The following is a 19,930-nucleotide window of genomic DNA, read 5'->3' as shown; positions in this document are numbered from 1 at the left end:
GGGCATGATCCATTGCTGTTTACAAATACTGAGCCGAAGAATGTGTTAAAGATGTTGGCTTTAATGGTGTCATCGTTGCAGTCTTTACCATCAGGTCCTATCAGGGGTGGGATGGACCTTGAGTCTTTTAGTTTGTTGTTTACAAAATTGTAGAAAGCACGGGTGGAATTGGTGCTTAGAAGATTTTCCTCTTGTTTAATGTGATAATTGGTGCATTCGGTCTTTATCTGGTGGCATAAATTTTTGTATCGGCTTTTGAAATTGGCAACGTGACCAGATTTGTTTTTCCGCCAGAGTGATCTCTTTTTGGATTGAAGTTTCCTTATTGTTATGGGTAATCTGCTTTTTTGTTTTGTTTTGGGAGTTGTTGTTGGTACATACAGTTTGATGACTCTTTTGACTTCAAGTAAAAATATGTTGTAATGGTCTTCAACAGTATTGCATCCAGTGAATAGAGATTGCCAATCAAGGGATGAGAGATCGTTGTCTATAAGATCATAGTTGCCTTTTTTGAAGTTACAATTGGGGATTACATCATTGTGGTGATTTTTGTGTGGGTGTATGTTGAGACAAAAGTCAATCATATTGTGGTCACTGCTGTAGATCTTAGATGAAATATTTAAAGATAGTCATCACTCCTTTGGTAGATGAAACATACAGATAGTTATTTAATGTTTGGGGTTATTTGGGGATGGAGGATGCACAATAGTTTTGAAAGGAAATGAACAGACAGGTTAATAGTGCAAAAATCTACAGAAGGTTGATTGTAGAAAATAGCCAGCTTGGAAAAACTTAAAATATGAGCTTATTTTGTCTAGCTAACTTGCAGGAAGTCTGCAGAGAGGTCAAAAAGTCTTAATGGCTGCAGCGATCATATACTCAAAATCCTTATGATACATGTAAAAAGGTCAATGCCTCAATTGCATGGTAGCGGCTGCTACCTTTGCTTTTTTGGCCCTTTTCTTGTAGCCATCCTGTAAAGTATAAAGCAGTATAAAGCAGCATTCCAGGTGATTGTATTAGAAATACAAAATAAATCATCTGAATATCACATTCTTAGTTTTTTGTTGTCTTTTCATCCCATACCTACTTTTTAAAATTATTTTCATGATAAAAGATTAGACATAAATCATAGTTGACCACAGTCAGATGGTACTGAGAAAGCTGCAAAACAAATATTCTGAATTTCTATTGCATATGATTCAGTGACAAAACAAAACAAGCTCTTTTCTACCAAAATATTCTTTACTACTATGACTTGTGATAAATTCTGATGATTCCTCATAGAGTGACAATATTAAATTATAGCTAGATGTGATAATTTGTTTACCTACTCCCCTAATTGGCCAGACAACAAGCAATACAATTTCATTCAGTTTAATTATCTTACCTGAGGGAAGAAAATAACTTTCCTTTCTTCACACATGTAATAGATGTAGGATAAGATAAGTGTTTAGGTTCAAAGTTATGGAATTTGGCATTTTTAAGAAGAAAATTCCATTATAAATCAACCCTTCCTTTTTTTGTTCATCTGTCTCCTTTTTGCCTTCCATCATTCTTCTTCCTTCTTTTTGCTTCCTTGTTCTTTTCATGTTCCCTGTCAGGAAGGGACTGCGCTGAAGGGCCAATTCGGTACTACACGGCGCCGGCAGAGACTAGCAGCAGCAGTGGCTACAACAGTGAGTGGACTCCTCAGTCAAGGCACCTCCAATTTTAAAGATGAGAAACTGTATACCTTGAACATGCACTTACCATATAGAGAGTTGGAGCCCTTCAGAGGCGGGTCCCCTTGGAGAAGTTTAAAGGGCAAGGTTGGAAAACCTAGCTCTTTAAGGGGGATGGTGGCGGAATACAAACTTTTATATTTATATATAAATAGGCTCATAAAAGTTCTGATTTATAGAAATTTCCAGAGGTTTTTAAGCACCCTATAAAATCTAGCCAAACTTCATGGACTTTAGATCTTGTTGATCCTGTAGAGAGAAAGTGTGATTCTAGCAAAAACCCTTCCGTTTGATTGGACTGTAAATTGTATTGTTTATATAGCCATTTCTCACATAAGTGGTTGTATTTCTATTTTCTGAGCTATGTTTTATAGTTATATAAGTTATATAAGTATGTCTGTCTGTCTGTCTGTCTGTCTATCTATCTATCTATCTATCTATCTATCTAGGTGTGTTCGGGAAAAGACCCTAACACACCTAGACCTACATACCTGTACCCGTGAAAATCTACGAAAATCTATGAAAACGTGTGTGTGTGTGTGTGTGTGTGTGTGTGTGTGTGTGTGTGTATGGTATTCAGCTTCGTTCGGGTATTTTCCCACGTGATTATAGTTGTAGTAATGTTTCGGCAGAATCTCATCTGCCATCATCAGGCTTCTGTATTCTGTATTAATGAACACAATACAGACGAACACAATACAGAAGCCTGATGATGGCAGATGAGATTCTGCGGAAACGTTGCTACAACTTTAAGAGCACAACTATAATGATGTGGGAAAATACCCGAACAAAGCTGAATACCATACATGTAAGTACCCGCGAAAACTTAAGAAAACATATATATATATAATAGTTATATAAGTTATAGTTATATAAAATATATATTTATATTTGCCAATAATTGTTGCTAGTACCATGGTTATTATATTGGTGAAAAGTAGCCTGTCTCCTTCCCTCTCCTTCACCTCTCCCATGACAGAAATTAACTTTTTTTATACATGGCCACCTATGGGAGAGTCAGTTTTTTGTAGTTGGGGGCCCAACTGAAATGCCTTTGAATGGCATTTTAGGAAACACCCTCCAACATTGGTCAAACTGAGTGAAAGAAAGAAAAAATGTCAATTTAAATTAAATGTAAACTAAATTAAGTTTAATGAATATGCTCCATCCTCATACTAGTATTAGTATTTTTCCGTGACATGTGGAAAAGTTGTAATTAGGAGCAACAATTGGAGTGGCTGCTCCCAAGAATTTGGAGGGCCCCCTAGCAGGGGTGGGATACGACAGGGTTAACTACCAGTTCGGAATTTACGAGCTTCCCTGCTTCCCTGTTAATCGTCATTAGCACGCTGCCGTGCAGAGAAGCAGCCTTTGAAACAGCCCTCATTTCTTGTTTTTTTAACTGCAGCTGTGCCTCGTTCGGCAGCTGAAGTTGAAAAATCAGGAAATAAAGATCAGGTAAGAGCCCGGGTGGGTGGGTGGGCAAAAACATCAGCAGACATAGAACCGGTTCTATGTCTGCTGCTCTTCAGAGCTACCGGTTCTACAGAGGTGGACAGAACCGGTAGAAACCCACCCCTGCCCCCTAGGCTTTGTGACCCCAGAGTATGTGCACCTTTTCTGTTAGTGAATTCTGTGAGCTAAAAAGAAAGAAAGGCTTAATCACTACATGTATTTCTCTCCCTAGAAGAGTAGCAAAGTTAAATTGTGGGAGAATACAGAGGTTTCATACCTGAAAAGCAAATCAGATATAGAATTTAATTCAAATTGGAAACATTTATAAATAATGATTTTATATATAGACTTGTAACACATTCCAAATTTGGGTTTATCTTAACTTGAAGTTTTAATGCGTTTATTTCAGTTAATTATTGATTATTGATTTGATCCTATTAATGGAAATTATACCAGACATTTGATATGAAGCATTTATCTAATGCTTGCCTTGACATTTTAATTTAATTTTATGTAGCTTGTAAATCTATTCTTTTCCCTTTTAAAAATTGTTCTGCTCTTGGATATTTTAAATATCGCCAAAACAACAAAATCAAAAGAAAAATACGTAGCCAGGCAATTGATTTTCATAAAACTCAATATGAGTTACACATACCATATAAATTAAATTTATATAGTATGTATAACTAGAAAACTACACACACAAACACACACATACATATATATTTAAACTGTGGATGCTTACTGAGAAAGGGTTTTAATATAATTATGATCTTAGTATAATTGTTAAATCCACTTTCCTCCTGAAGATTGAAAGATCCAAAATGTATTTGCTTGTTTTTTATCCCACTCTTTTTTTTTTAAATAACTCCCCTTCCAAAAAATCCAAATGAGCTAAAATGGAGTGATGATAAAACTAACAAATGCCTACATGTGTTGTATTTGCGCACACGCGTGCACGCACACACACACACACACACACACACACACACACACACACACATTCACACCCCAGGCTGTTAGTAAAAGGCTATTCAAGTTCTGATGCTCATTTTGGAGTGAACTCAGGGAAATCTGAATAGCATTAGTTCTCAGTTCAGTTGCTTAAGTCATACTGGTTCTTTTAATGGAAAAGAAGATTTCTGTACTAGCTCCACTAAGGAATTCCTTCATGTTATGTTATATTACATTATTAGATAAGTTTGATTACTGCTCCTATCTCAAAAAGTCATATTACTACCATTATGAGGACCCAAATTGTTGTGGGCAATGTGCTGACTCTGAAAAACGCTTAGAAAGGGCTGTAAAGTACTGTAAAGCGGTATATAAGTCTGAGTGCTATTGCTATTATTATTAATATTTAATTTTCCTTTTAAAGAACTAAGACATCTAATAGAAGGACCAGTGGTGGTTATTTGACCAGTTCTGCCCGGTTCTGGAGAGCCGGTAGAAGCGATGAGCAGTGGAGACTGAACTGGTTCTCTCCGCTGCTCTAATGGCTCTGCCGTTGGGCCCACCTGCCTGCCCGGGTTCCCATACTCACCTTTATCCACTGAATTTGAAGCGCAGCTGCTTTGCGCGGCACAGAAGAGTGCTGCGCGGCAGCTGCTGAAGCAACCAGGATCATGCAGGCTTGCAGGAGGTGAGTTAGAACGCCTCTGCGCCTGCGCAAACGCCTCTGTGTGTGCATGCGCGCAAAGCGCACCCACCAAATCAGTGGCAACAATATTTGAATCCCACCACTGAGAAGGACCAATCAATATAATTAATGAAATAAAGTTGGGTTAATTTGAATAAGTGAAAGTAGAAGAGTACACACATAATTCAATAACTCAAAGACAAAATAATTATAATGTAAGATAATTTTTATTTACGTTTGACTACTTTGATAGGAGTCCTGCAACTACCAAGGGACAGACAGTTCATGAATTTGAATTGCCAAAAAAACGAGAATACCTGAGACTTCTATAACGAGATTTTCTGATATTTAAAGTAACAAGTGACTGTGTGGCTAATTAGCATCTTCATATATAAAATACATTTATTTCATTATGAGCACTGTAATACAAAATATTAGATAATTGAAACAATTCAGTAGAATATTACAAATGACAAAAGCAGTGTATGTTTACCAAAAGACATTATTTAAAATAAAAATATTAGTAACAATTAAAAATCAGCTAATGACGTAAGTTACTGCAGTGACCAGGTTTGATGCCAAGAAAATTTTAAAAGTGTTCCTCCCACCTTAACTTTCCATATGTAGGACATTTTAAATTTGAGACATTTAAGAAAGTCATTTATTGTACGTATCGCTGGACTTCTTGTTCAGACAGGGTTATTTGGTAGGAAACTACCTTTGATACAACCAAATCCTTCTTAACATAAAAAATAAGAATTGGAATTGTGCTTACAGCTGGACCGACCAAATAAATCAGAAATTGTAGGTAGTCCTAGACTTAAACTATTGGCTTAGTGACTGTTTGAAATTACAGTGGCACTGAGAAAAGTGACATGATTGTTTTTCACACTTATGACCACTGCAATATCCCCATGGTCATTTGATCAAAATTTGGACCCTTGAAAACTGGGATGTATTTATGACAGTTGCAGTATCCTGGGGTCATGTGATCACCATTTGCAATCTTCTGACAAGCAAAAGCAATGACGAAGCCAGATTCACTTAACATCCATGTTATTAACTTAACAACTGTGGCAATAGAGGTTGTAAAATGGAGCAAAATTAACTTAATAACAGTCTTGCTTAGCAACAGAAATTTTGGGCCAATTGTGGTTGTAAGTTGAGGACTACATATATTTAGAAGCGGAATGGTGCTGAATACAAAATGAAGGAAATTAAGTAATTTTTCAAAAAATTATTAAAAGCTACCCTGTTTCTCCAGCAATATGGCCTCCCCCAATAGGAAGTCCCCGCATGTTTTCTTGGCATGAAATGAAATTAAGCCCCTCCCCCCAAATTAAGGCCTATATTAAAACATGCGAAATGGGGGGAATGGCGGGGGGCTTGCTGTGGCGTTTGGAGCAACGACGCGGTGTTTGGCGCAGCCACGCGGCGTTTGGCGCAACCACGCGTGGCCAGCCAGGGCTCCTCCCTGCAACCGGAGCCTGGTGGAGACACTCGGCTTCAGGTGCTGCTTCCCTGGCCAGCAGGTCCAGTGGAGAGAGCCCGAAGCCGCCCGTCCTTTCCACCCCTCACCCAGCCCGTCCCTGTCCCCACGCATCTCCAAACTTGCAAGCAGCTCCAAACGCTGCAGCGGCATGGGAATCGGGCAGAGGTGCTCACTTGGCGGGGCTCAGCTCGGAGGAGGACACAGCGCGGGCTGTCGCCTTGCCTCCCTGTCCACGGATGGGTGAGCGCTATCACTGCCTCGGGCAGCCTCTCCCAGTGGCCGTCGGGCTGGAGGGACTTGGGAAGGAAGCCAAGCTCGAGTCAGCCCGGTTCTTTCGCTTGGCAGGCGGGTGCGCACCAGCGGCTCGCTTTCCCGGCTCTGCCAACCCCGCCCGGCTCCAGCGCGGCCCTGGTGGGATGAGTGGAGGGTCCGGCGGGGAGGCGCTTGCTGCTTTGGCCAGAGCTCCACCACCGGGCAGGAGGGCCTGCCTGTCAGCTGCGCTGGGTGCCCCAGGCGAACCTCTTCGCACTCTGCCTGGCGCCAGGCAGGGATGGCGGCTGGGCACTTCTCCCAGGGTGGGCTGATCCTGCGCTGTGGCCCCGGGAGATTCGCCTCCCCATGTGGGGTTGGGCTGCCCTCTTGGGCAGGGCAGGCTTTGTCGTACCGGTAGTAGGGTGTCGTTTTTAAAAGAATGGGCTTTTCCTTCGAACGATGCCTGGGAAGGCGGCGACAGGAGCGCCTGAAGCCGAGTGTCTCCGCTGGGCTCCATTTGCAGGAAGGACCCCTGGCCGGCCCCGCATGGCTGCGCCAAATGCTGCGTGGCTGTGCCAAACACCACAGCGTTGCTCTAAATGCTGCGGCAGCACGGGGAGAAGGGAAAGCAACGGTCGCAGAAGGTCTCCCAATACAATGTGCCCCACCAATGCCAAGGTCAACATCCAAGCCGTTGCCACCCGCCTGCCCGAGGATGCAAGGGGGCAGAATTAAGTCACCCCCGAAAAGACGGCCTAGCCATTTTTTCGGGGGTCAAAAAAAAATAAGACCCGGCCTTGTTATATGAGAAACACGGTAATTATAAATGTATTAAACAAACATTAGAAATGGGCCTTGAGGAAAGGATGAACACCCTATAACACCTTTATTCTACCATTGGTCCAGTTTGTAGATACTATATAAAATTTATTATCTTCCCGTCCATTTGTTAGAAACTGGTCAGCTTTGAAATAGTCATATTCAACTGGTTTTATATAATTACATTCAAATGTAAGATTTACTTTATAACGATCTGTGATATGTGTGCTAAAAAACAAATATTTAAAATTAAGGTAGATATAGATTCCTTCCTGGCCTAATTAGATCTTTTCAGGTATGATTTGCATTTATTCAGAGTCACTGACCCTCCCTCCAAAAACATAAGGATTCAAAGTGCTCTTTGATGTATAAGTATGCTTTGCTGGCTTTCAAAAGTGGCGTTTTTTCTTATTCTCTGATCCTTGGGTAATATCATTATTTTCTTCATTTCAAATTTCCAAGATTAAGAAAATCTTAAATCTTGAAAATGTTAGCAGTTGTTTTATTGATGGGGGAACTGCTGCATCTCTTTAGATCCTAGCTTTTTGAAAGAGCATACACTAAATAAATGTTTGGTCTATGACAGTGGGGCTAACCTTTTTCAGCTCTCGTGCCGATAATTGCGCATGCGCTTGCTTGCGCACGCTCGCGTGCCAACACCCAGAAGGCAATGCGTGCTGGCCCCCCACACCTGCCCATGCACGCACAAACCCCCCGTGCACTGTGCATCTCTGCACATGCGTGTGCAATTCCCTCTCGTGTGCCATTCATCTGCGCATGCATGCACAATTCCCCCCTCGTGCCGCACATCCACATGCACGCATGATTCCCTCCTTGCATGTAACACATCTGCGCATGTGCACGTGTCTCCCGTGCACCCCCTCCATCCCTTCACATGTGCGCCAGATACTTGACAATCAGTTGTCGGGCAGCGGCGCCCACGCGCATGCACATTGGGGCTCTTCTGGGAGACTTCTCGCGTACTGGGGGAAATGGCTCTGTGTGACATTTATTTATTTATTTATTTGATTTGATTTGTCAATTGTTTACAAGATAATAAGTACAAGTGTATACATAGTTGTGAATATATGAAATGGGTACATATAAGAAAATAAAAGAATAAGAGAAACAATAGGACAGGGACGGTAGGCACGTTGGTGCGCTTATGCACGCATGGCATAGGTTTACCAACACGGGTCTATGGAGTGCAAATATTCTCCCAGAGGTTTCCAGAGAATGAGTTAACTTCGTGTGAACTTCTTCTGTCCTTGTCTCCTATTGTCATCAAAGGAAGCCATTGCAAGAGATGTTTTCCCGATGTTGGAGAAGTGTTTTCAAAGCCTCTTGAAGGCAAGGTGTGTTGCCCTAGCCCTCAGTCTTATAAGGTGTTTTTTTTCTCCCCATAGTTTATTCAAACTATGATTCATATTTATACAAGAGAATTTTTAACATTTTCCTGCTTCCATTTTAAAAAGAAGATCCTAGTTTATTTCTTCTCTGGAAAGATTTACAGTTCAGTGCTAATACCTTGATTTCTTTAGTATCTTGATTTCTTTGTCAGTGTAACCATACGTTCCTCTTCTATATTCTCTCCAAGGGAAAAGATTGGGAAAGTGTTGTTACAGTAGGATATGTCTAGTTGAATATTATCCATTATATGCATGTGACAATAACATTGCAAATTCCTCTTGTTTTTTTCAGTTTCAGCTGGATTTGTGCTTAAATATTGGAACTTAGTTGATTTAAATGGGGTTCCAGATAATAGCTTAAATGGGACTTAACCTTTCAGTTAGAATAACAAGATACCTAGAGGAAAGAAACGCAACAGAAATATAGTTTAGCTAAATAAGAATTTCAGTCCAGGATCTGAAAAGTTGTTAACAATTTTATTTTAGTCCAGGTTCAAATAGTATGGAAAATAAAATAATCTTATTGAAATATAGAGTAATGTGACTTTTTATGTTGCTGTTGTTCAAATTATTTTAAAATACTATGTAATTTTTTTTTGTGATTGACAGGGCAAGCTTTGAAAACTCTTAGGAAGGAGTGATTAGGATGTCTTGGGAAGAAATTAAGGAATCCACACATTAAAGTTCTTGCAGTTCTTAAACAGCAGCATCCTTTTTCAGGCTTATAGAGAAGATACTTAAATGGGGTACCTTAAATCAGGGGTCCCCAACCACTGGGCGCCTTAAATGATCAGCAGAGAGAGGCTGCTGTGTGAGATTAAAACCCTGTTGGTATCATGTTCAAAGTGTTCACAGCCATATTCTGTAATATTTTTCCTAGTATTCCTGGTCCTTAAATTATATGAGCAATTTGAATTGGAGTAAATTTTAAAACAAAATTAATTACACATCTAACTTTACTTACATTGTGCATGTCGATACATGGAGCATGTATATTATTGTAGTTATTTATGTGTGTGTGAGCATGTCAGATTGCATACCATGTTTAGGATAGGTTTTAAAAACATCTCAAAATTGAACAAATGTGTTGTATTAAAATTATACACATTCAACGTACATTTAATATATATACAGCAGACGTATTTTAGAAAATAATAAAAGTGAGATGGCATATTACACTGGGCCTTTTTTAGATATTCAAAGAATCTTAATTCTAAGCATTGTATAGGATAATTTTTGATCATGCCCTCCAGATATTATTGAAAACCATCATGCACAAAGTTGTGGAGGATTGAATTGAAGCACATTATATTAGCATGAATTTGGGGGAAGCTAGTGTAAATAAAAATATTACAGAATATTTTCAAATTATACTGATTTAGACACTAGAACATTGTAGCTAAATAGTATGTGATTTGGAGATGTATTCCTTCAGTATTAATCTTAATTCTTCTTTAGGAAAATTTTCTTTTTTTATTTACTGAGCTGTTTAAGTGTGTACATCATTAACTGAATTGTAATATACTGTATATCTAAAATGCTACCATTCACTTATCTGCTTTTTCAGAATAATTCCAGCTGGTATTGATTAAAATCGACTATTTTATTTCTTCCCCTCCAGTATGTGATTTGTTCCACTTGTCTTTAGAAGACTCTTGCCTTTTGCACTTTATAAGTGTTAGCTCTGTGTGTGTAGTGAAAACTGTATTCCTTGAGTAGTATAAGTATTTTTCAATTAATGTTCAAAAAGCATCAGCATTGTTTTGAGAGAAAAGAGTCTAACTTTGGTACTCGCTGCAAAATAAACAAAAGTGCTGGACTGCTTCCAGGTGAGGATTTTTGATGAAATTCCATGATTTGCTTACTCACATTTTGTAGGAAGTTCACACACTATAATCACTTGCATAAATGCTGCTTGTCTATATTTTTAATGAGATGTGGTTCTGAAATATGGAGCACTATTATGTGAATTTCACAATCTAGTACACGTTTAGTGTGATGTTTGTAAAAGGGTGCTGTTTTTATCACTTCTTTGTTTTTTAAACATAGTTTAAATAATTTAAAGCATGCTTTCTGTTTTAAGATAATACTATTACTATTAATACTATTATAATATTAATACTATTAAGATAATAGTAAACTACTGCTTAAATACAGTGTCAAATACAGTCCTACAATGTGTCCATATCTAAAAAATGAATTTCCAAACAGGACTAGCACCATAATGCTATTTAAAAAACTAACTTGATATAATTTTCAATCACCTTCAGTCACTTATTAAAATGGTAGCAATGTTAAAGGAGCATTTTCATGGTAATAGTACATGTGTATGGATATAAAAAGAGTATGCGTGCATACAAATACAAGAGTCCAATCTATTTAGAAATTGTATTTGAGTTAACAAAGAACAATGAGTGATAAAAATAGCAATCACTAAGATAGGCTCGTTCGCCTAATACATTAATACTCAAGCCAAAAACTGCATCTTTTAGAGATGGAGACATCATACTAATTATGGTTATATGCTTTGAACTTCGTAAGATATACAAAAAGAAAATAATTGTAACCTAATACTTTGAAAAATAAATTCCAGTTCAGTTAATAGAAGAGCAGAGTTCTTTTAGTTATAGAAACCAGAAAGGACCCTCTACCAGAATGGCAATTTAAAAAAAAAATCTTTGTAAATATTTACAATATAAAGCCTAAAATAATGTAAGAAATTATTTAGGTATTATAAGTTTTTCTGGTCTTTCATGGAGTCAGTGTGATGTATGTGTTGATTTTCAATTTAGGTTCCTTTCAGTACTACAATGTCTCCTGTTCGCCTACATTCATCTAATCCTAACCTTTGTGCAGACATCGAATTTCAGACCCCACCCACTCACGTATCGGATCCTTTGGAAAACCCCACAGACTACATAAAACTTCAGGAAGAGTTTTGCCTCATGGCTCAGAAAGGTGAGTGCACACGTATCCCACTGGGCGCTGCTTCTTATTTGGCCTTTTCATCAGTGAAAAAGTAAATAACTGGAATCTGATGTGTAAGAGACTTTTTCTTCCTGAACTGGTTTCAAAGAATCCTTATAGTTAACATGCAAAATTGCCATTATTGCCATAACATACAAAATTGCTTTTGTAGAAAGCTACACCTGTATAAAAGTTGTGTTTATCACTTGCGTGTTTTTCATCAGATCAGCAGCTAGTTTTCTTGAAACTTCTCAAGCCTGTGTCAGTGCTCTCAGCAGTATTAATCTAAATGTTAAAAAAGGCCTTTGTTCTATTGAGACTGTCATTATAGTAAAAGTCAGAAGCAAAATAGTCCAGGGGTTGCCAACCTTTTGGATCTCAGGGAACCACCAAACTCATACTTTTAAATCCCGAGGACCACTAATACGATTTTTAAAAAAAGCTAATATATTTAATATAATTTTTATGTTAAATATAATATATATATATATTTCTTAAGTTTTCGTGGGTACTTACATGTATGGCCTTCGGCTTTGTTCGGGTATTTTCCCACGTCATTGTAGTTGTTCTTTTAAAGTTGTAGCAACGTTTCGGCAGAATCTCATCTGCCATCATCAGGCTTCTGTATTGTGTCCGTCTGTGAGTCAGGCTTTTACAGTGGTTTCAGATTTAAATTTGGGGCAGCCTATTGCTGTGCCAGAATGTTTTTTTCTTCATCCTGATTGGTTGGGAGTCTTGGTCTGTGTTTATTGGTCTCGGAGTTTGCTGTGTTCTGCTTGATTGGTGTCTCTAATATCTTCTGTCTGTTTTTTGGCTCTTTTTGTACCTTGATTGGCTGGCAGCATTGTGTTACTTTATTGGAGGCCTTTAGTGCAGCTTGGCTTCGGGTAAATGGACGGCTATCATTAGTTAGGAAGCTGGGTTTCATCTGGGTGCCTGGTTGGGATGTGTTTGAGCTGGAGGTATCAGGGGGGATCTGTTTGTGCCCAGGTGTTTGCCTGGCTTGTGGTGTGGAGATTTTTTTGTTTGTGAGTGCAGGCCTCCAAATGATTGACAGCCTGGTGGAATCATCTCTTCTATTCATGCTTTCTGGTCTTTTTTCAATCTCTATGGCTTCTCTGATGATTCTGTGGCTAGGGTTTTCTATAGTGGCTAGGGTTTTGGTGCCATTAAAGTTGATGCTATGACCTGTGGCTTCCATGTGTTGGACTAGTGAGGAAGTGTGTTCCAGCTTTTTGACTGCATTTTTGTGTTCATCCAGGCGGGTACTTATTCTTCTGTTGGTCTGTCCAATGTATGTGGCTGGGCATGATGCACAGGGGACTTCGTATATGCCTTGGTTTTCCAGGTCAATTTTATCTTTGGGGTTGCTAAGGATGGCTGCTATTTTTCTGTCTGTTTTGAAGGCAGTCTTGATGTGATGTCTGTGTAGTACCTTACTAATTTTGTCTGTAGTACCTCTTATGTAGGGCAGGACAGCTGTTCCATAGGTCTGTTCAACTTCTGGGTCTCTATTATGTTTCAGTGTGTTTTTGTGGATCAAGCTGGTGATTTTGTTTTTGTGGAAGCCGTTGGCTGTCAGTACTTTAGTCAGGGTGCATAGTTCAGTCTTAATGTGTGTCTTGTCTGCCAGGCGTTTGGTTCTGGCGATTAGTGTTTTGGCCACGGAGTTTATCTGTGCTGGGTGGTGGTGGGATTGGGTGTTGAGGTAGCGGTTGGTGTGTGTTTTCTTCTGGTATATGGTGTGTCCTAGTGTGCCATCTGTTTTTTTGTAGATTAGTACATCTAGGAATGGTAGTTGTTTGTTTGTTTCCGTTTCCATGGTGAACTTGATTTTGGGGTGTGTGCTGTTTAGGTGTGTTAGGAAATTGTTTAGGTTTTCTTTTCCATGGGGCCAAATCACAAATGTGTCATCGATGTATCTTAACCATAGTTTGGGTTTGTGGGTGGCATTGGCCAGGGCTCTGGATTCGAATTCTTCCATGAACAGGTTTGCAATGACGGGTGACAGTGGTGATCCCATAGGGGCTCCTTCAATTTGTTTGTATCTTTGTCCTTTGTATATGAAATATGTGTTGGTTAAGCAGTGTTCTGTTAGTTCCATGAGGTGTTTAGCTGGTTGGTATTTATTTTTGATGATTTCAAGGGTCTCTTTTATCGGGACTTGAGTGAATAGGGAAACCACGTCAAAACTTACAAGCAGATCTTCTTGCTCCACATGTAGATCTTTGATCATTTCCAAGAAGTGGTATGAGTTTTGTACATGTGAAGCTGCTGTTTCGGCATGGGGCTGTAGCTGTTTTGCTAAGCGTTTAGCTAGGTTTTGTAGTGGTGCTCCTCTGGAGCTGACTATGGGCCTGAGAGGTATGCCTTCTTTGTGTATTTTTGGGAGGCCGTATAGTTTGGGGCATCTGGAAGATTTTTCTCTTGGGATGATCATCTGTTGGATCTCTTTGCTCATGTGGCTGGTTATAATTTTCTTCTTGGTTAATTAATTAAGCCAGTGATTATTTGGGGGTGGGCGGGCGAGAGAGAAAGCATCTCTCACATTACCAGGGGAGGAAAGGAGACGAAACAAAGCTCACTCTTTCACTGAGACCTACAAAACGCCAATCTACCGTGTTCCAGGAGTTCTTAGAAATCATCAAATGCTCCCACTTGCAGTTCCTGTGCCTCCCGGCTCAGGTCCCTGAGATGCACGCTCCCACACATGGCAGTGGCGGCAACAACAGTCCCCTCCCCAGTGCCAGCTGTCAGCTCTTCCCATTAGTTTTCTAGCTTTGAATTGCTCCCAGGCAGGAAAGGAAAGGAAGACGGAGCCGTGCACAGCTCTCCCCTTTTCCAGCCCTTGCTGCCTCTCCCAACATCAAAGCCTCGGAAACGCAGGCAGAGCCGCCACAGCGGTAGCACCCTGAGTTGCTTGCTTCTCCACTACTGCCTCCTCCTCCTCCAGCAGCACCACTTCCTTCTCTGGGTAGGGCGATTCTTAACTAACCGAGCATGCTAAGGCAACTCAGGATGCTACCGCTGCGGCGGCTTTGCCTGCGTTTCCGAGGCTTCGATGTTGGGAGAGGCAGCAAGGGCTGGAATAGGGGAGAGCTGTGCACGGCTCCATCTTCCTTTCCTGTCTGCACGTGGGTGGGGCGGGGAGGAAAGAGAGAGAGCCGGGAACAATTCAAAGCAAGAGAACTAATGGGGAAGAGCTGACAGCGGGCACTGGGGGAGGGGACTGCTGTTGCCGCCGGCACCGGGTGTAGGAGCTGGTTGGCGCGTGCATCTCAGGGGCCTGACTCTGGGGTCCCTCAGAGAGCCGGGAGGCACAAGAACTGCGCAGCCCAAATTAATTGCTTTTGGGGGCCATTTCTTCTGCGGCCCACCAAAATTTTTCCGCAGCCCACTGGTTGGTGACCGCTGAAATATCTATCATTAGGAGCTGCGAGAGAGCATAGTGTGCAGAAACATTTTCAAGAGCAGAATATAAATCATTATTTCATGCTGTGTATATCTGAGGTGCTGTTGTGTCAACCCTTTTCAGTTTGGGGGAGATAGTTGTGAAAGTATTCTAAAGAGGTTATTTTGTATACAGGTAGTCCTTGAGTTATGACCACAATTGAGCCCAACTTTTATGTTGCTAAGTGAAACATTTGTTGAGGGAGTTTTGCCGCATTTTATGACTTTTCTTGCAACAGCTGTTAAGTGAATCATTTCACTTGTTAAGTGAATCTGGCTTCCCCATTGACTTTGCTTGTCAGAAGGTCACAGAAGTGGATCACATGACCCTGGAATGCTGCAACCTTCATAAATATGATCTCTTTGCCAAGCAGCTGAATTTTGATCATGTGACCATGGGGATGCTGCAGTGGTCGTAAGTGTGAAAAATAGTCATAAGTCACTTTTTTCAGTGCCATTGTAACTTTGAACAATCATTACATGAACTACTGTAAGTCAGGGACTATCTGTGTAGCGTTTTCCATCAGTGCTTTTCTGCATGCATAATGTTTAGGTTAATAATAATTGCATACAAAAACAATGAGGTGTTTTTCAAAGACATTCTTGTTTCTTCTTCAGTACATTCTCTTTTAAAGTCTGCGTTTAACAGTATAGCAATAGAAAAGGAAAAGCTGAAACAGATGGTAACAGAACATGATTTCACAAGACACAACACACAGATGATACGTCTCCGACAATCACTTTCTCAGGTAAAGTTATATGAAAATGAATGTTGACTTGGAAATAGTTATAATTTGGGGGTGGGGAGGGTGAGTTTCTAATTACACATGACACGTAGCAACTTTTTAATAGATAATAGAATACAAAGTAGTACAAGCAATAATTTTCATTATTTTGTATGCTTCCATGCAACATAATAAAAACGAATGCCTGTGATTTCTTCTTAGTGTTTTCAATCTACTGTATAAGATAAATCAATTAATATTGTTTCTGCTGGAAAACATACTGATATTAATATTAGACTTTATACTGATTTTTAATTTTAATATTCAATTTCATTGTACACATGTTGTGCATTGACAATAAACATTTGATTGATTAATTTTATTTTTCTATACCTAGAGTTCCACTTCAAGCATTTCTTTAATGTTTTTTCTTATTCACATGTATATAAGTTGTAAAGGGAGCTATGGAGAAGTGTTAACGTAATAGTCTCTGTTTCCTATGTATCCCTTAAATCTATTAGGCTGGGAGGGCGTGATGCTAAGTAAATTAATATGACACCTCATGGCCAAGAGTTTCCAATTTTTTTTAATGGAGAAGACAAAGAAACCTCTACCACCCCTAAATTGTATCCTAAGGTTTACAACATCTGAAAAACTATGCTACCAATTTTCAGTGGGAATCTGACATATTTTAATTGCATCACAAGAAAGGCTTTCATATTGAAAAATAGAAGGGTGTTGGCTTTAATGTTGCCTACCCCTGCCTTTGATTAATCTAATATCTGCCTATTTAGATATTAGCTGAAATGGATATCTTTATAGACAGCAGCAAAGTTTTGTATGATTGCCTAATATGACTTTTTTTCATTTTGTAATTTAGATCATAGTATATCACACAATTCTATGTATTGCTATTTCATTACTTACTATGAATGAAGTAAAATGTAATTTAAAAAAAAAGACTAATATTAAAAAACAACAACCAAAATAAGAATTCATGAACTGCCACAGCATGGACAATTAATCAGCATTAAACCACAGCAATAGTAGCAATAAAAGTGGTTAAGCATCCACAAAAATGTGTTTATCTGCCTGGGAGAATAAGAGACCTGGTCTTGGAACTACATTGAAAATATCTGCCAAGCATTTTTGAGAAGAGTATTACAGAGATAATAGGCAAAGAAGTGAAAGCATTTCAGAGATAAGGTACCATTGAGGAATCCACAAATATTTCGGTGTAGACTTCCTGTCTTCCCTCCTTTTGATTAGTCTGTTTAAATAAAATCTGCACTTGCAATAAAGTAATGTGATAAATACAATACAATACAATATACAATACAACACAGTGCAGTTATCCATTGCATGGAAGTAAGGCACATACAATCCCACTGATATTCTCCTCAGTTTTGCCTTAACTGCATCCACATATAAATTCGCAATTAAGTTAATGTTGATATTAGGTTGGTTAACAGCTATAGTTTTTCTTTCATCTTTGTTTTACTGTTACTGTTTTCTACTTGAAGTCATGCTTTAATTTATAAAATATTTCCAAATAGGGTTTTTGTTGTATAGTTGTCCAGCCTCATTCATTTTTTTTCATTAGATGATTAGATAATACAAGTTTTGGTTATAATCTCTTCTGTTTTGTTATTCTTTTTCCTTCTCAAGGAGGAGGAAATTATTTACAATGTTTATTGATTAGCACTTATCTTGAAATCCAGTATTCTAGAATATCTCCTTTCCTAGTATAACAATTTCTGTAGAGATGAAAATAGGCAAAGAAGTGAGGAAGAAAAAAAGTATTTCATGGAATAATCCATATCTACCAGAATGTTATTCTTTTGCCTCTGGTCACAGTATCATCTAAGTGTGACCCAATTAGCATTTTTATTGTCATGTAATGATTTTATTATGGTTTAAAGATAAAATCATAGTAACATGGCATACAATTTTGCTTCCAGTCTGGCATCTTACACTTCTCTGATCATTTAGTTTTCATTTCTTATTATGAGTTTCTTTCTGTAGAAGAACACAAACATCTCTAAAACTAGAAAAGAATCAGGGTTAGCAAATGAAATCACATTTTTCTTTACTAATCTTTTCCTCTCTTTCTTTGATCATCAAAATATTTGCCAAAATATCCATGGTCTGCTTTCCCCTCATTGCAATATGTTCCGGTGAATCATATTCTGCTGCTGAATAGAATCAAACTTGTCTAGCTTATTTAACTAAACATTAAACAGTTAATATTAAAATGTGTATTTTCTAATTTGTAGTAAACAAGGCAACTCAGGACATGAGTTTATTGCTTTTTTTCTATCCCATTATATAAAAGCTAATGATTATTTGGAGAGTAAATAGGGAGGAAGGGGGGAGAGAGAGAGATTATGACTGATTATGACTGATGATATCAGTAATAAGTATTGGTATACTAAAGAGTTACAAGCAGCAGTCATTATTTTAAGTATTATTTACACTAAAGAGTTACAAATAGCGGTCATGGTAAGCATTATTTCTATTAAGTTATTATTTTGCTTACTGAAGAAAGAAAATATATTCAGATCACTTTCCATTGGAAATTATGCATGCATGCATGCATGCTTGCTTATTTGTTTATTGAACTCAGATGGGCTGCTTCTCTCACATTGAGAACCTAGGTGACTCACAACTAATAAAAACAGAGCAAGCCTTCCTCTTGGGGTCTGACGAATCAGGTCTCAATCTTCAGGCTAAACCCCCACCCTGGTCCAATGTTTGGAGGAAGAGGCAGGTCTTCACAGCCTTCCAGAAGGATAAAATGCTTTCTTTCATAAACTAATGAAACAAGGAAGTAAGTCAGTATCTGCATTATAAGTGTGCAAGCCAATTTGGTGTAAGCCTAATTCTGGGTAAGAAGTTTGCATTGGGTTTCAGTCTTTATAGCCAAATATAATGAGATGTAAAACATTTCAGACACTATTTTTAAACTGATATGTCTCCTTACACATTTTGTTGGAACTGTAAGGGGTAGATAGGCTCCATAGCCTATTCTCCATAGGCTGTTTTTCAAATAATGCCTTACTCCTTTCCTCACAGAAGAAACAGAAATCTGATGAATTTTATACAGAAATCTGATTAATTTTCTTGTATAAAAGCAGTGTGGAAATTATTCTGAATAAGAAAATATTCCACAGGGAAAGATTTGAGTACCATTTTTACTACTGGTCCTTCCAAGCTGTGCTTTGTTTAAAAGGTGCACTTAGATCTTCCATATTTTATGCTGGTCTCATACTTATCTAAAGTGTAAGGGACTATGGATTTCTAGCAGGGAATTTCCAACATCATAGCCATAGCACCAGTAATAAAATCTTGGGGGAAAATATCATAATACAGTAGTTACAATAATGCATAAGTAAAAAAATCTTTGGGGAGTAGCATTTATGATCAGCAAAGAGATCTTAATTTTGAAGATGAATCCTTCCCAATACGTTATATAACACCACTATACTTTGGCCAGGATATAGGATATGAAAATAGCTTGGCTCTATTATTTACTGTTGAAATTAAATATTCAATTTTATTATTTTAAGGCTCTCAACCAGAATGCTGAACTAAGGAGTCGTTTGAACAGAATACACTCAGAGTCTGTTCTTTGTGATCAGGTTGTCAGTGTAAATATTATCCCTAGTCCTGATGAGGTAAGACTTTGGCATTGCTCGAATGGACTTACCAGAGTTAAATTCTGCTAATAACCATTAATGATTAAATGATTATGGTTGGCAAAGTTGGCAAGCAGTGGGACAAACTCATTGTAGGCAGTAATTTTCTAATTGCATTCATGATAGTAATAAGCTGTAGTGGGAAATTCCCTTTGGAAAAACTATATTTTAAATTGCTGAGTAGAATGCTTGACAATCTCATTCAGTCAGTATTTGAACATGCAGCTGAAATGTAAATACGTAAGAGCCATACCAGTTTATATGAAATAATAATTAAATATAGTACAACAGCCTGTTCCC

At 38.6% G+C, this 19,930-nt stretch overlaps 1 protein-coding gene across 12 annotated transcripts in view; it reads left to right on the top strand.

The window, feature by feature from the left end:
• The window catches only part of OSBPL6 (oxysterol binding protein like 6), a 101,471-nt gene that overhangs the window by 54,907 nt on the left and 26,634 nt on the right, over positions 1-19,930 (top strand). For 4 of the 12 annotated variants that reach the window (XR_015746599.1, XM_087950454.1, XM_087950469.1 and 1 more), the window contains 4 exons: positions 1,605-1,679; positions 11,583-11,748; positions 15,826-15,956; positions 19,502-19,609. Coding sequence is in view for 11 of the 12 variants with exons in the window: in XM_087950454.1 (XP_087806580.1) it covers positions 1,605-1,679; positions 11,583-11,748; positions 15,826-15,956; positions 19,502-19,609 (480 nt within the window). In the remaining variant the exon portion in view is untranslated. The remainder of the gene's footprint in view (positions 1-1,604; positions 1,680-11,582; positions 11,749-15,825; positions 15,957-19,501; positions 19,610-19,930) is intronic. The other 8 variants (XM_087950492.1, XM_087950495.1, XM_087950473.1 and 5 more) reach the window with 3 other exon arrangements.

The sequence above is a fragment of the Notechis scutatus genome, chromosome 1, assembly GCF_049901735.1.
Source record: "Notechis scutatus isolate UNSWTSFEM ecotype Mainland chromosome 1, rNotScu1.2, whole genome shotgun sequence".
NCBI lineage: Eukaryota > Metazoa > Chordata > Lepidosauria > Squamata > Elapidae > Notechis > Notechis scutatus.
This window is presented reverse-complemented; position numbering and strand designations above follow the sequence as displayed.